A 13,997-nucleotide genomic window follows, 5' to 3' on the forward strand; every position below is an offset into this window, starting at 1 on the left:
AACCAAACAGACCCTTAATTCTTAAGGGTGGGCTCTAATACCTAATCGGCTAATCCAATAGTCCAACTCATATGCACTTTAATTTTCATAGGCAACCAATTCACACAACCTAAGAGCTCCTAGAAGATGGCACTAGTAGAGACCATAAACATGCAAAAAGAATGATATAAATAAATAAAGGCATGAACAGGAAATATGCTATTAAACACGTTGATCTGCTAATATCATTCACTGAAATGATAAGTATCATATGATTCAACATCTGAGACAGAACTATCTCTCATCTTCTCCACTTATCTATCTCTTTTGAAGTTGCTCTAATTAGCTTCTTGGTATTTATGACCACCTCATCAATGAGAGCACTGATCTCGTCCCTGGAACCAAAAAAAAAAAAAGAATAAAGAACTAACTTAGAAGTTCTTTGCTAGCTATGCAACCTGGATCTAATAATATCAGAATGGTGAAGCTGTGATAAAGCATAATAAACTTGAATAGTGGTGGATGATTAGTTATGGTTCTCAAAATATCATGGGATATTAACACAACATGATTTATTATGAAATGAAGCTTTGATCTGATGCTCCACCTTCACAGTTTCCAATGACGAAACTAACCAAAGAGATAATCATTAGCTATCCGTCTCAAATTCCATTAGGTGGATCAAAGAATATGATAAAATGTATTTAGAAGATGTAGAATAGATAACCATTAGAAATGTTCAATTGTATAACTGGTAGACATAACAAATTATCTGCTTGAACCAACTGATGGTGGGCTCAGTTGGTAAGTTCTCTGGCTAGTTGTAGCTGAGTCTTAGTCTGTAGTACCCATGAAGCAAAAATCCAAAGAAAAGAAACCTGTGATTGCTTGAAAGGGTCCTTAGATTTGCAATTACAAGATCACCTGATATCAGCTCTCTTAGCTGACCCCATATGGTTGGGACAAGGCTTAGATGATGATGATGATGATGATGATGATGACCCTGTGAGTTCTCTATTAAGTGTTCTCCAGTTTAGAAATACTAGATTCTAAAACTCATTGTCATATTACCAATATATAATAGGTTCTATTTGGGGTGCTAGAATTCGTCAAACCTATCATTGTTGATACAAATTACAAATAATACATGTACTAGTATTAGAAACCCAACTCTAGAATTTCCGTTCTATTCCTGTTTTTTTTTTTTTATCTTCTTCCTTTCATTTGGATGAAAAGAAGTCATTAGAAAAGAAAAACAAAGATGTGGAGAATAAAAAGAGCAGGATGTAATTAGAATCCAACATATTGTAAATAGATACTTACTGAGGGAGATTTCCAGATCCATGAAAAAGCTTCCCTACATTTGTATATCTTCGGTTCTCATCATATGCAATACCCTTCCCAATTCCATAACCAAATCCTAATCCAACCCCACATCCAGCACCAAACCCAAACCCCAACTGTAGCCCTGGAAATCCAGGACCAATGCCTGCACCTGCAGTAGAAAGGAAAGCTCAACTCAGCATCCTCGCTAATTTCATAGAACAGAATAGCAGAAGAGGAAAAACCAGCAAGTTTTAAGGCAAGAAGAACAAATAAAGTACAACGAATTCCAAAAGCATGAGGTGCAACTTAAGGCACCACTCTGAAAAGGACTAAAATACCTTATTAATGTAGGAGACAAATGGTCAGGTATGGAATTTTTTGAAATTCCCGTGTATTTTATATCATTAAGCAGTAGGGGTATTTTTATATTTCAGAAGGTTGTCTGGTTGAGCATAATAGTTTGATTTGTTTAATCATAGTTTGGTTGTGTTTAAAATTTCAGAGCTTTTGGTTAAGTAGTCCAGGAGTAATATTCTGTGTTGGAGTATGGATAGTAGATTTGTAATTGAGTTGTCATAATTTAGTGAGGAGTTTGAACCTTGTAAGTGTGTGTCTATTGCTGCAAAAACGTGGATTATGATATTTAAGTGATTCTTTTCGGTTTTGCATATTATGCCTCTGGTGAGTGATCCCCATATTACAGTAATTCTAAGCTCCCCATTGAGTGATTTGAGGTTCTCTCTCTATCTTCGTTGTAGCTATACAAACAAGCATTACAGCCATCCACAACCTAAAAGTTATAACCAAAAGAGATCATTCAAGACAGAAAATGCATGTTCAATGGGAAGCATTAGACCAAGAAAAATAAAATTGAACTTTGATGGGTGTTGTTTAGGCAATCTGGGACCCTTTGGCATTTGAGGTCAGAGATGATAAGAAACATAGGTTTCTAACTTTCTATCACTCATTGGTGTAGGTATCTCACTAAAAGCACGAATTATTAGCTCTAATGCAGTGACTAAAATTGGCTTCAACAGAAGGCCAAAACAGATTTACAGGATGAAAGAGACTACCAAGTGATCATAAAGTGCTGTTAATGGAGAAAGTGCCTTCGTGTATAAGGTATTTGATGAGGAAAGGGCTGGGTTTGTACATTGAATTCCTCATTCAGAGGGGGTCCCCAGAATACCACATAGTATAGTAGACTCTGGCAGGATCAGGTGTTGCCAAGGATCTTCTGTTATAGGGTAAACCAGGGCCATGGGAGAGTAGTAATGAATTGACATATAAAGAAAAAGGAGGCTCAGATATATGATGTTTCTTTTGTATCCTGCCATCCATCCTTCCTCTGAAGAGTATGGAGCTACTTATTTTTTTATCAGCAAAAGAGATTTCATTTATAAATTCAAAAAGATGATTACATGTACTTTAGCTACTCTGCAGTCCAGAGTATAGCAATATACAATTTGTCCCAGATTACAAGGATCATCATCTCTCTGTTTTAAAACAGCCAGCTACAGTTTTGCCCAAAATAGAGTAGACCCATCAACTCCCTGTTTTGCTAGAGTACCTGCCAATCCATTTTCTGTCCTTTTAACCCACCCAAATGTAGAGTTAAGACTCTTAGCAAGAAGGTCAATCTCCCCGAATGCAAATCAATACTTCCAGGGTGCTGAGTTTACTAGCTTAGCCCAAGAGATGACCAATAGTGAGTCCCCTTCCACTTCCAACTATCTAGCTTCTAATTGTACTGCTAATTTCAAACCTCGTAATAGTGCCATTATTAGGGGTGCAAGTCGGGCAGGTTGGGCCGAGTTTATGGTAACCAGAGCCCAGCCCTAAAATTTGGGCTTAAGGCCCGAGCCCGAGGTCAAGCCCAAATTTTCAAATCTGAGCACAGCCCGCACTGTAATTTGATGCACTTGGGTTGAGCTTGGGCCCAGGCCGGGCTCGAGTTGGTCAATGAACTCACTCTAAAATTATACATATATAAATGTATTTATGCAAATATGTATAAATATATTTGTGTATATATGTAAATATGTATAAAAATGTTATATATACAAATATGTATGTATATATATATATATGTAAATATGTATGCAACATTTACATATATACACATGTATGTATAGATGTATATAGTTGGGCCAGGCTCGGGCCAGGTTCGAGCTACCTAAGGGCCGAAAAATAAAAAAGCCGGACTTCTTGGGCCCGAGCCCAGCCTGTGTAAAATTTTGGGCTGGACCTGCCCAAGTTGCACCCCTAGCCATTATCTTTGCCTGAACCGAGTCATTGTACCCAATTGGTCCTAAGAACAAAGCCACAACTTCTCCATGATGATTTCTAAAGACTCCCCCTATTCCTACCCTCCCAGGGTTACCAAAGTAGCTACCATCAAAGTTCAGCTTCAATTTATTTGGCTCTGGAGGTTTCAATCCATCTTGATAATTTTTTAAGCATTTCCATTTGTGCAACTTCCTTCCATTTTTTTATTATTTCATTTATTGAGGCATCTTTGAAGATATCAACAACTTATCTGATTTTTATGGTTTCAATTACTTCCTCCTTAGGTCCGCTCTTCTCATTGAAAATCCTATGATTTCTTTATTTCCAAATCGTCCATATCACAGCTGTTGTTGTTACTCTCCATAAGCACTTTGCCCTTTTTTCTGTTGCCGCAAGAAGTTGGAGCTGAATAAGCTGATCATATCTTGTGGGGGATCCCATTTGCAACCAAAGAGTGACGAGAAGTATTCCCAAATGCAAGACACAAAAGACCAAGAGATTAGTAAATGAGGAAGGGTCTCACCACTAGCCAAACAAAGGATACAAACGTGAGGAGAGAGGCATTTAACTAGCCTTCTTTTCTATAGCATGTCGCAGGTGTTAACCTTTCCAAGGAACATTTCCCAATAAAGAGTTTGCACTTTAGGGGGATTGGTTTACACCAAATTTCTTTCACCAGAAATTCTCTCCCACAGGTTCTGAGAGGGTAAGAATGTTGAAAAAGGAAGCACAAGAGAAGAGGCCACCAAGGAGGGAGACCAAACTCTACCATCCACAGAGTTTTGATCCAAGAAGACCTTTACCAATTTTGAAAGTAGGAGAACAAGGGATTCACATTCATTATCCCTTAAACCCCTTCTAAAACTAAAGTCCTAGTTTAAACCAAGCCCTAAGGGTAAGCCAAACCTGACAACAAGCTCAACCTTATAGTTTGATGAAGCATAAAGTACAGGGAATTGCAGTTTAAGGGGTAATTCCCCCAGCCAGAGGTCTTCCCAGAAAAAAGACTTTGTTTCCACACCCCACATCACAACGGATAAAATTAAGAAATGTTGGAAGTACCTCAAAATTTTCTTTCTAAGGGGAGTTTGAAGCTACTTGAGGTGCCAGTTTTGTGTCCCAGCCATTATCCGCTACATCATGGATGCTTCCAATGACCTTATGCCACAACCTTTCTCCTTCTAGGGGAAATCTTCAAAGCCATTTTCCTAGGAGAGTTGTATTTCTCTTAACCAGATTCCTTAAGCCTAATCCTTAATCCTTAGCTTTATACACTTGTTCCCATTTTACTAGATGATCTTTCTTTTCATCTCCCAGCTCCCATAAGAAATTTCTCATTATTTTTTTTCTAATTGCCTTGAAATTTTTACCAAAATTCTAAAGGTGGACAGGTAATAATAGGTGGGTAAGTTGGCTAGAGTGGATCTGATCAAGGTGATTCTTCTCCCCATAGAGATGTATAGAGCTATGGCTCATGGAGTTTTTTGAGTTACTTTGGCTTCAATCCCTGATAGAGGAATTAGGTGTTGAGTATGACAGACCACTAATGTTGTGTTGTGACAATTAGGCTGCCATTAACATTGCCTATAATCCTGTGCAACACGATAGAACTAAACACATTGAAGTTGACAGGCATTTCATTAGAGAAAAAGAGTGGCTTTTGGAGAAGTTTGGATATCTTTCATTGCATCTGAAGAACAGTTAGCTGGCATTCTTACCAAAGGAATCTCCAAGGCCAAGACATCATGATACAAGCAAGTTGGGCATGATTGACATAATTCTGTCCTGGGTCAGCTTCTATGCTGATTTCTTTGCAACTTCTTGTTGTATCCTAAAGCATCTTAATTAATGAAAATTTTCAGAGTTATTGATAAAAAAAAGAGGGGGAGTGTAGAGAAGATGGGTCGAATGGCCCATAGCCCATAGTTGTTATTTCTTTTTTATTCTTCTGTTCTGTTCTGTTAATGGGCCTTCTCTTATGGGCCTGTTAACATCAGTTTTATTTTGTTTAATTAGTTGGCCACCCAATTAAGGGCTTACTTGTAATTTCTGAAAATTAGTGATTAATTTTTTAATGAAAGGATTAGGGGAAGGAGGGATAGTACGAACAACTCTACTCCTCACCCTTCTCACAACTGGACTCTTCTTCTTCTTCTTCTTCTTGCTGCTGCTATCACCTTTGTTTTTTTTCCTTCTTTTAATCAATTTTCTTATTCTTTTGGGACTGTTTTTCTTCTGTGAGAAAATAGGGAGAGAAAGAAAAGAGAAAATACCTGGAATCACTCAGGGTGTCTAGAATCACTCTAAGGCATTAGGAATTACTCACCATAGCTAGCATAAGCTGAAGAAACTCAATAAACTTCATTGCCTTTTCTGTAAAAGGTCCATACATATTTATAGACTCTAAACTCATAATAATCCTAGGAGTCAAACTATTGGACTCATAACAGTCTTAGGAGTCAAACTGTTAGACTCAAAAATCCTAGTAGGACTCAAACTAAGTTGTCATATCCTATTTCAATTCAAAGAAGACTCAATAACTCTAATCCTACTTATGCAATGACTCTAAAATTTTAAACATAAACAAACTATAAATAGAAAACTGAACCCTATTATTAGGCCTGTAAACGGATCAAATTCGAAGAATCAGGCTAGATTCAAATTCGAAACTGATTATAAAGAACAATATTCGAATTCGAATTCGATTTGATATCCGTCGGATATCGAATGTTTCAATTCAAATTCAAATCCGATTATTAAATCGAATATTCAATTCGATTCAAATTCAACCGACATGAGGCCTAGAATCCTAAATGACTGAGTTTGCAAAGAAAAAAAAGTGATTCCCTTGAGAAAAGAGGCAGGGGATTGATGGCGGCAGTCATGGGTTCCTGGCGATGGGCCAAGTGTGAGTATGTGATGGCGGAAATCGTGGGTTCCCAGCAGTGCAAATGCGATGGTAGTGACTAGTGAGCAATGTTGGTCGGTGATGCTGGACTATTACAGCACAATGGCCAGTGATGTTGGACGGTTGAGGGCCTTGAGGCGTTGAGCTTGAGCTTGAGCTTGAGTAGCGGCGAAGGAGATGGCGTTGAGCTTGAGATTGAGATATGGCCGGTGACCAGTGCTCGACCGCTATCACCGACATTGCTGGTAGTGATGGTGGTTGCTTGGGCGGCGGGTCATTGTCTCACTGAGGCTTTAAGAGAATAGAGATAGAGGAAAGATGACTAGATGAGCGATAACGGCATCCGACAAAGGGCTGGTGGTTGCTTGGAGGACGATGAGGGGCGGTGTCCGACGACGATGAAGGGAGTGGCGGAGGGTTAGGGTTTTGAAACTTGGGAGAGAGAGCTAGAGAGGTAAGGTTCGACTTCAACAAAAGACTAAAAAGAATGAAAGAATTCGGTTTTCGAACTCATTTCTCATTTTCTTTTTTCTTCTTTTTTTAACCTTTATATTATATTATATATATATATAATCGGTTCGGATATTTATCGGATCAGATCAATGTATATCCAATGCCGATCTGATAATTCATTCGGTAAAAAAATAATATCCGAATTCGATTCAATTATACCGAATCTCGGATTCGAATTCAGATTTTCGAATACCGTTTACAGGACTACCTATTATTGGACCCTACAGAAAAATTATAAAATGGCAAAATATCCTTGGTGTTCAATTCAGTCCAAATCCCAAGTACCATCACTATGCCATATCAGGACCTGTTGTAAGGCCTTCTTCTTTCTAGGATAAGTCTTCAAGGGTGCTGATCCATTCCTATCACTCCCCTCTTTTAAATCCACTCCCAAGCTTACCAGTTCTCTCTCTTTCCCCCTCCCACTTTGATTCTTCTTGTCTCCTTGAATGATAGGTCTCTTTTTTCTATTGTAAATTTTTCTCTGTTGTCCACTGCCTCCTTCCAAGTCTTGATTCGTTCTCTTTTTTTTCCCCCTCTCTCTCCTCCCCCACTCCTATTTCTTTCTCCTCCCTTGTCTTGCTATCTTCTTCCAAAGGTTTTTATTTTTGAAAGGTAAAATGAAAATTTTATTAAAAATAAAAAGAACAAGCTGAATACAAGCACCTTCTAGGTGTTAAGATAACACCTGCCCAACAAACAACAAACAACAAAACAAGAGCTCAAAACTCAAAAGCAAGAGGGAACAACAGAAAGTCCCGAACACAACATTTTAAAAGTCTTCTTCAAGAAAATCATCTTGTCCATTTCCTTCCTCATTCCATGCCTCTCCTCCTTCCCCAATAGCAATCTTCCTTAATCTCTCTTCCCTCTTGTTTTTTTTTTTCAAATGCTTCAAAAGACCTTCTAGGAAACTCCTCTCCGCACCAAAAAAACAGACCTAAGCTCTTGCCCACCTTAACATCCCTATCAACCAAACATTTAATCTCCGCTTCCCCCCCTTCTCACCTACAATGGCTGAAGAAGACACAAGCGAGTTTTCCTCACTAGCTCGATCGCCCCTTTCCTTCTTATCCTCAGTCTTTGACCTCGGATCCAAACCTTCCTCAGAAGCCAACATCCTCTGCAGCTTCACTCCTAGATCTTGACCTTTAACTCCCCGAAGCTCAATAATCTTCATTTTCGAAACTTTACCTTTTGAACATACCTCAGTAGTATTCAAGTAAGCAATGATTTCTAAAACTCTTGATCGAGCCTCATCATTCTTCCTATTACCTATCATTGTTGATAGCTCCAACTTGCCAGTTTCACTTCCTCCTTAAGTTTGATCACTTTACTCCTCCGCCCTCCACCTCCACTAACATTATTATGCTTTGACTCTATGCCACTTCCAAAAAAGAATTTTGGCTTGGATCTGAAACCTCCAACCCTTGATTGAGGTTGTATTATTGCAATTTCACCTCCTCAGTAATCTCCAATAGTCCTTTCGTCTCAGCATTCAAATAGGCCTCACTCTCCACGGATCTTGAGCCAATCACAACAGATTCTTTTCCCCCTAACGTCACCGAACAATCTACCTGGTTGACACTACCACCTTCCTTGTCTTCAGCTTTTGCGATCTTCAAAACTTTACCCCACTAAAAATAAGATCCAGATATTGTCTCATAGGCGATGACGTGATCTGAATCACAGATAAACCTACCTAACCTTGGTTGATATTGCATTCTTGAGAGAACACACCTTCTTCAAGTGTTTCCTTGCCTCTTAGCTTCTAATCAACTATTTGTAAGGTGAACTTCCCAATTTGCCTTGCTTCGTCGCCGTTAAATGATATGACCTTTCAACCTCCCTCATATCTTACAACCAGCTAGATACAGCATTCGTTGTTTTCTTTTGACTTTTTACCTTCTCTCCATCTCTCTATTTTTTCCAACCATTTGGGTTCACCCTTATGTTACCCAAAAAACCTTTTAGCACTTGTAGCCACTTGCGTCAGTTCTAATTTTTAAAGCTCTTACTAAATTTCTTGAGTCGGTGGTCCCCACCGCTCTCTTCCTTCTTTTTAAAACCTACTAACATCTGTTTTTAAATTCCTTCCCTCCTTTCATTACCCGACCCTTGGTCTTCTACCTCCTTTAAATTATCCTCCTCCACATGGATATCTACCATCTATCCACTCAATCTCAAACCTTCCACATGACCCTCTCTTACTAAATCCCTTGCAACCTCATCCTCTTCTTCTTCTTCCTCTCCTCTCCTAGCCCAACTTTTTGGCTTCCTCCCTTCCTTTGTCTCCTCCACCCTGCCTCTTGAGAATTCCACATCTCTATCATCATCTCCCTTCCCCTCAATTCCTTCCTCTTCTCCTTTCTTCTGTTCTTCTGCCATTCCCTTCTCCTTTGCTCTTAAAATGCTTCATCTTCTCCATACACAATAACTCTCAACCCATAATATTTCCCTGCAAGGATGCAAAGTTAAGCACCATCCTATATGGAATGGCAAAGATGTCCTCCATACTCCATGCATGCAAAGGTATTCCAATCACCTCAATCCATGCTACCTATTTCCTTCTACCTCCAAGCACTTCCCCCGCCACCAAGAACCACCATTTGAGACGTAGATCAAGATCTCTCTTTCTTGATCTCTCGAACTTCAAAACCCACTCTACTGCTTGTCTACAATAAACATGAAAACCATCAACCACCTTTCAACTTCCTCGCCCCCAAAACCCTCTCTCTTACCCACTCTAGATTTGCCCGAGCTTCAACCTTTTCCATCTCCATTTCTCTCTCAACAACTCTTCCCACCAAACTAGCGTACAACACCCTCATTTTCTTTTGAAAAGTAAAATAAAAAGAGAATACAGAACAAATGTGATAAGATATCACCCAAGAGAGAAGAAGACTAACTGAGACTTTCAAAAAACATCAACCAACTTCAACACCCCCATTCTCTCCCGCAACTTACTAACCTTACTGACATCAACAAAAATTTCTGCTACCTCCCCCATTCTCTCCTAGAAACAGAGCCCTAGTGTTCCCTCATGCTTCATTTGCAACTACTCCAGATAACCAGGCTTTTTCCTTCCATACCTTAGTGCTCCCTTGGCTATGTTGCCACCTAGTTTGGAATTTGTTCTAGACCATTCTCTCTTGTAAATTTCTATAGCACCTTGCCCCTTTTCTTAGAAGCAGAAAAGAAAGAGGTAATGAACAAACTCTTTAAGTCGACCCATTAGAGCAGTCAATCCTACACCACTAGCCTTTGGGAGCCCTAAATAATTCATCGACCACTCACCACACACACTCCCCAAAGATGCTGCTCCTGACCTCAAGGTCCAAGGTTTCAATATGATACACATAATCATATTGTATCTTTTAGGTGTTGATACACCTATTTCAAGGGTTTATGAAGAAACCTTCTTTTAATAAATGATACACTTAAAAATAAGCCCAAACCCAAATTTTGAACAAAAAAGTTTAAAAAAATAGAGTGATGTTCAAGTACCAATATACCCCTTCCTCTGTATCAGGGTGTATCGATATTCTGAACCATGCTTAACCTTAGATCATCTTCCCCTCAGTTTACTCCTGAAATCTGCTTTCATTCTAGTTAATCGTCATATTGGACATTTTTTCAAATAACCTGACCACTAATTTTATATTCTCAATCCATTGTCTATTCTCCTCATCACAAAAATTAATGATATCGTTTGCAAATTGTAAAAGTGTAAACCTTTCACCACAATTTCATCTCTACCCACACTCCACCCCTTGATTAGCTGTACTCTTTCTGCCCTTGATATAAGTCTGCTCAAAGCATCAGCCACAAGAGTGAACAGAAAAGAGGATAAAGGATCACCTTGCCTCAAACCCCTAATGGCCCCATAGAAATCCTCGACAACTCCATTGACTATCATTGAATAGTGACAAGTTTTTAAACTACCAATCCATTTACACCACTTCTCCCCAAATCCACATCTCCTCAAGACTTAAAATAAAAAATTCCCAATACACAGAATCATAAGCTTTTTCCAAATCCAACATAACCAAAACACCTTTTCTCCCCAACCTTCTTTGTTCCTCAACACATTCATTTGCTATAAGAATCCGGCATGTTATTTTTCGTCCTTGAACATAGGCCCCTTGAAATCTAGTCTGTTATTTGTCTTCCTCCACTAGATTTAGTACTGTTACTAATAGTAACAAAAGACGACTAATGTTTTGGCATTTTATACTTGGTCATGTGTCATTTTTCTTATTTAAAGTGCTTATTCTTTATTTGTTTAGGTCTGGTTCTTTAGATTTTCAATGTTAAGTTTGTGGATTTGCTACAGACTGTTGTGTTTCCTATCCTTTAAGTACTAATAGAAGTTATGTTCCTTTTACTATTGTTCATTTTGATATTCGGGGTCCCATCCTATTTCAAATACTTCTCTCTTTGGACATTGTTATTATGTTTCTTTTATTGATGCTTGTATTTGTTGCACTTAGGTTTATTTGATGACATGTAAATATGAAGTTTATAATATATGAGAAAAGTATGATCAATACATATACAGTGCCCTGCTCAATAAGAAACTGCACAGGGACCAGCATGCTCTGTAACTATACTGTGTGCATAGATACAAAAAGATTACTAAGATAAGAGAGAGAGAGAGAGAGCTTTAAGATGTATTCTTGAACTGTTTGTGTACTGCTTCCCATGAGTATATTCTGCCTCATAATCCCTTCATTACTGTATCTTATGTACTATTTGTAGTAATTTTATATGCTGACATCCATAGCAAATAGCTAGCAATATTTGAAGAGGGCATTCATGTGGAGTTGGACAGAGGATAGAAACATAAACACTACCTAGATTGTTGGACAAAGTTGATAATATTATCCAGATTGTCAGATATGCTACACAGGGTGAATGTTGAGATCATTTCCAGTGAACTTAGCCTTAGCTAAATTTTCATTGCGCACAACTGGAGTTTAAGAGTCAAGGAATGGAACTGGATCTCATAGAAAACTTTGCCCCCACAGACTGAAAACTTAAAAGTTTGTATAGTCTAAAAATGTAATTCTCAAGTCTCAAAATCCAATGAAAATTAAGTTACAGAAGCATGGGGCACTTTGAAACAAGGACCATCAACATGAAACTAAGAAAATAGTATACGGACACCTCTAAGTGATTTGATATAAGGTCTGCCGTGTCATGCAAATAGGAATTGCACCACCAAAAATCAGGGTGAATGTTGGAACATAAAGTTTCTAAAGAATGGCGACCCTAATTCCAGATGCATCTATGAACCCCAAATGAATGGTACCGAGAAGCTAAAAATGGCACATTTCTCCCTTGGGTTGAACCGTTGAAGGAAAAAGAAAAGTTGTATAATGAGGCAACTCATTCACAAATGTGTATTGACTATAATTTGTGATCCAAATTTGTCTTGACTACAGTTTGGTCATTCAAAAAATATCACTTGTCACATAATTCAAGCAGAGTTTTGACCAATCTCATGAACCTATTTCAGAGAATTTTCGTATACAACAAGAATTACATGATCCAATTATATAATTTAAACATAAACAATAGCGTACACTTGGAAGGAAATCGCAAACCAATTTCTCTTTCTTCTATCATTGTAGCCACCGTATTGAGTAACAGAAGGGTGGATTAGAAAAATGACAAACCTTACCAGCTCAAGTGGGTTAAGGCTTCAAAATCGATTACAGAGAACACAAAATAAGAAGTAGAAAACAATATAAAGAAAAAGAGAGAAAGATAGAGGTGGATGACGATTGAATATGATATACCCCCGAGAAGGCCGATGCCGAAACCGAAACCACAGCCAGCGCCAAGGCCGAAAGCAGGGCCGAGTTTCCCCAGTTGCTTCGATTTCAATACCGGAAGCCTCCATAGAAGACCCTTCTCTCCATCGCCATACGGACCTTCACCGCTCATCTCTTCTTTCTTTCTGAGTTTCTTCACACTTCCACCCTCTACTTCTCCTTCCGTGCTGTTTTTGCCTCTCCTTTCCGGTGTTTGAGTGCTTCACTGATGGTCAGAGACTGAGAAGACCCGTGAAACGGTTTACTCTCTTAACTTGCCACGTGTTAAACAATCAGAGGATCAGGAGCTGCTAAAGGTAATCAGATCAGATGATCCAATGCCTTGATTTTCGGGCTATAGGTTTGACCAATTTCACTTTAACTCAAGTTAAGTATGCTTGAGTATTTTATATATAACGGGGAAAGAGAAAGATATGAAAGTGATTGGATATATGAGTGAAATTTATTTTCTTCTTGGTAAAATATAGGCCACGAAATAAAAAAAAAATAGTTAAATACTTTAATAATATTAAATTTGGGGTTGAAATATTTATGAATAAATTATAAATATATGATAAATGCACACTTTAATAGGTTATAGGAAGATAAATATTATAATTAACAATTTGGGGCTCTAGAATTTGTAAACATCATACAACAATTATCACTCTATTTCAGTTTTATAGTTATGATTTTCAATTTTTATTAATTTTTGTGAAATTTTATTTATTATTTAGTGTTTTTTATATATATAATAATTTATTTTTTCAAATAATAAATATACTTTCATTTTTAGCATATAATTATTTTATTTTATCTACATATAAATCATTTAAGGATAAAATAAATTACTTTATAATTTTTATATTTACTATTTTTTTGGAAAAACTAAATATTAAATCATTTGTTTTAGTTGTCATAATTATAATTTTCAATCTTTACTGATTTTGTTAGAAAATTTTATTTATTTAGTATTTATATATAAAAAGTAACTTATATTTTTTATTCAAATAACAATTGTGTTTTCATTTTTAACGTATAATTTATATGTAAAATAAGACATATAAATCATTTAAGGTAAATAAAATCAATTATTTTTATAGTTTTCAATTTTTATTACAATTTATGAAAAAATTAAATCTTAAATGTGATATTTGATTTTT

General features: G+C 37.4%; 1 protein-coding gene across 1 annotated transcript; it reads right to left on the minus strand.

Annotated features, from left to right (window-relative positions):
* Positions 1-151: 151 nt before the first annotated feature.
* On the minus strand, positions 152-13,066 carry LOC104593924 (glycine-rich protein). The gene is made up of 3 exons (XM_010254018.2): positions 12,820-13,066; positions 1,303-1,474; positions 152-374 (listed from the first exon to the last, which is right to left on the minus strand). The coding sequence occupies exons 1-3, from the start codon at positions 12,965-12,967 to the stop codon at positions 281-283; spliced, it is 414 nt and encodes a 137-aa protein (XP_010252320.1). The 5' UTR covers positions 12,968-13,066; the 3' UTR covers positions 152-280.
* Between the last annotated feature and the right edge of the window lie 931 nt (positions 13,067-13,997).

The sequence above is a fragment of the Nelumbo nucifera genome, chromosome 5, assembly GCF_055504915.1.
Source record: "Nelumbo nucifera cultivar China Antique chromosome 5, China Antique-T2T, whole genome shotgun sequence".
NCBI classification, from domain to species: domain Eukaryota; kingdom Viridiplantae; phylum Streptophyta; class Magnoliopsida; order Proteales; family Nelumbonaceae; genus Nelumbo; species Nelumbo nucifera.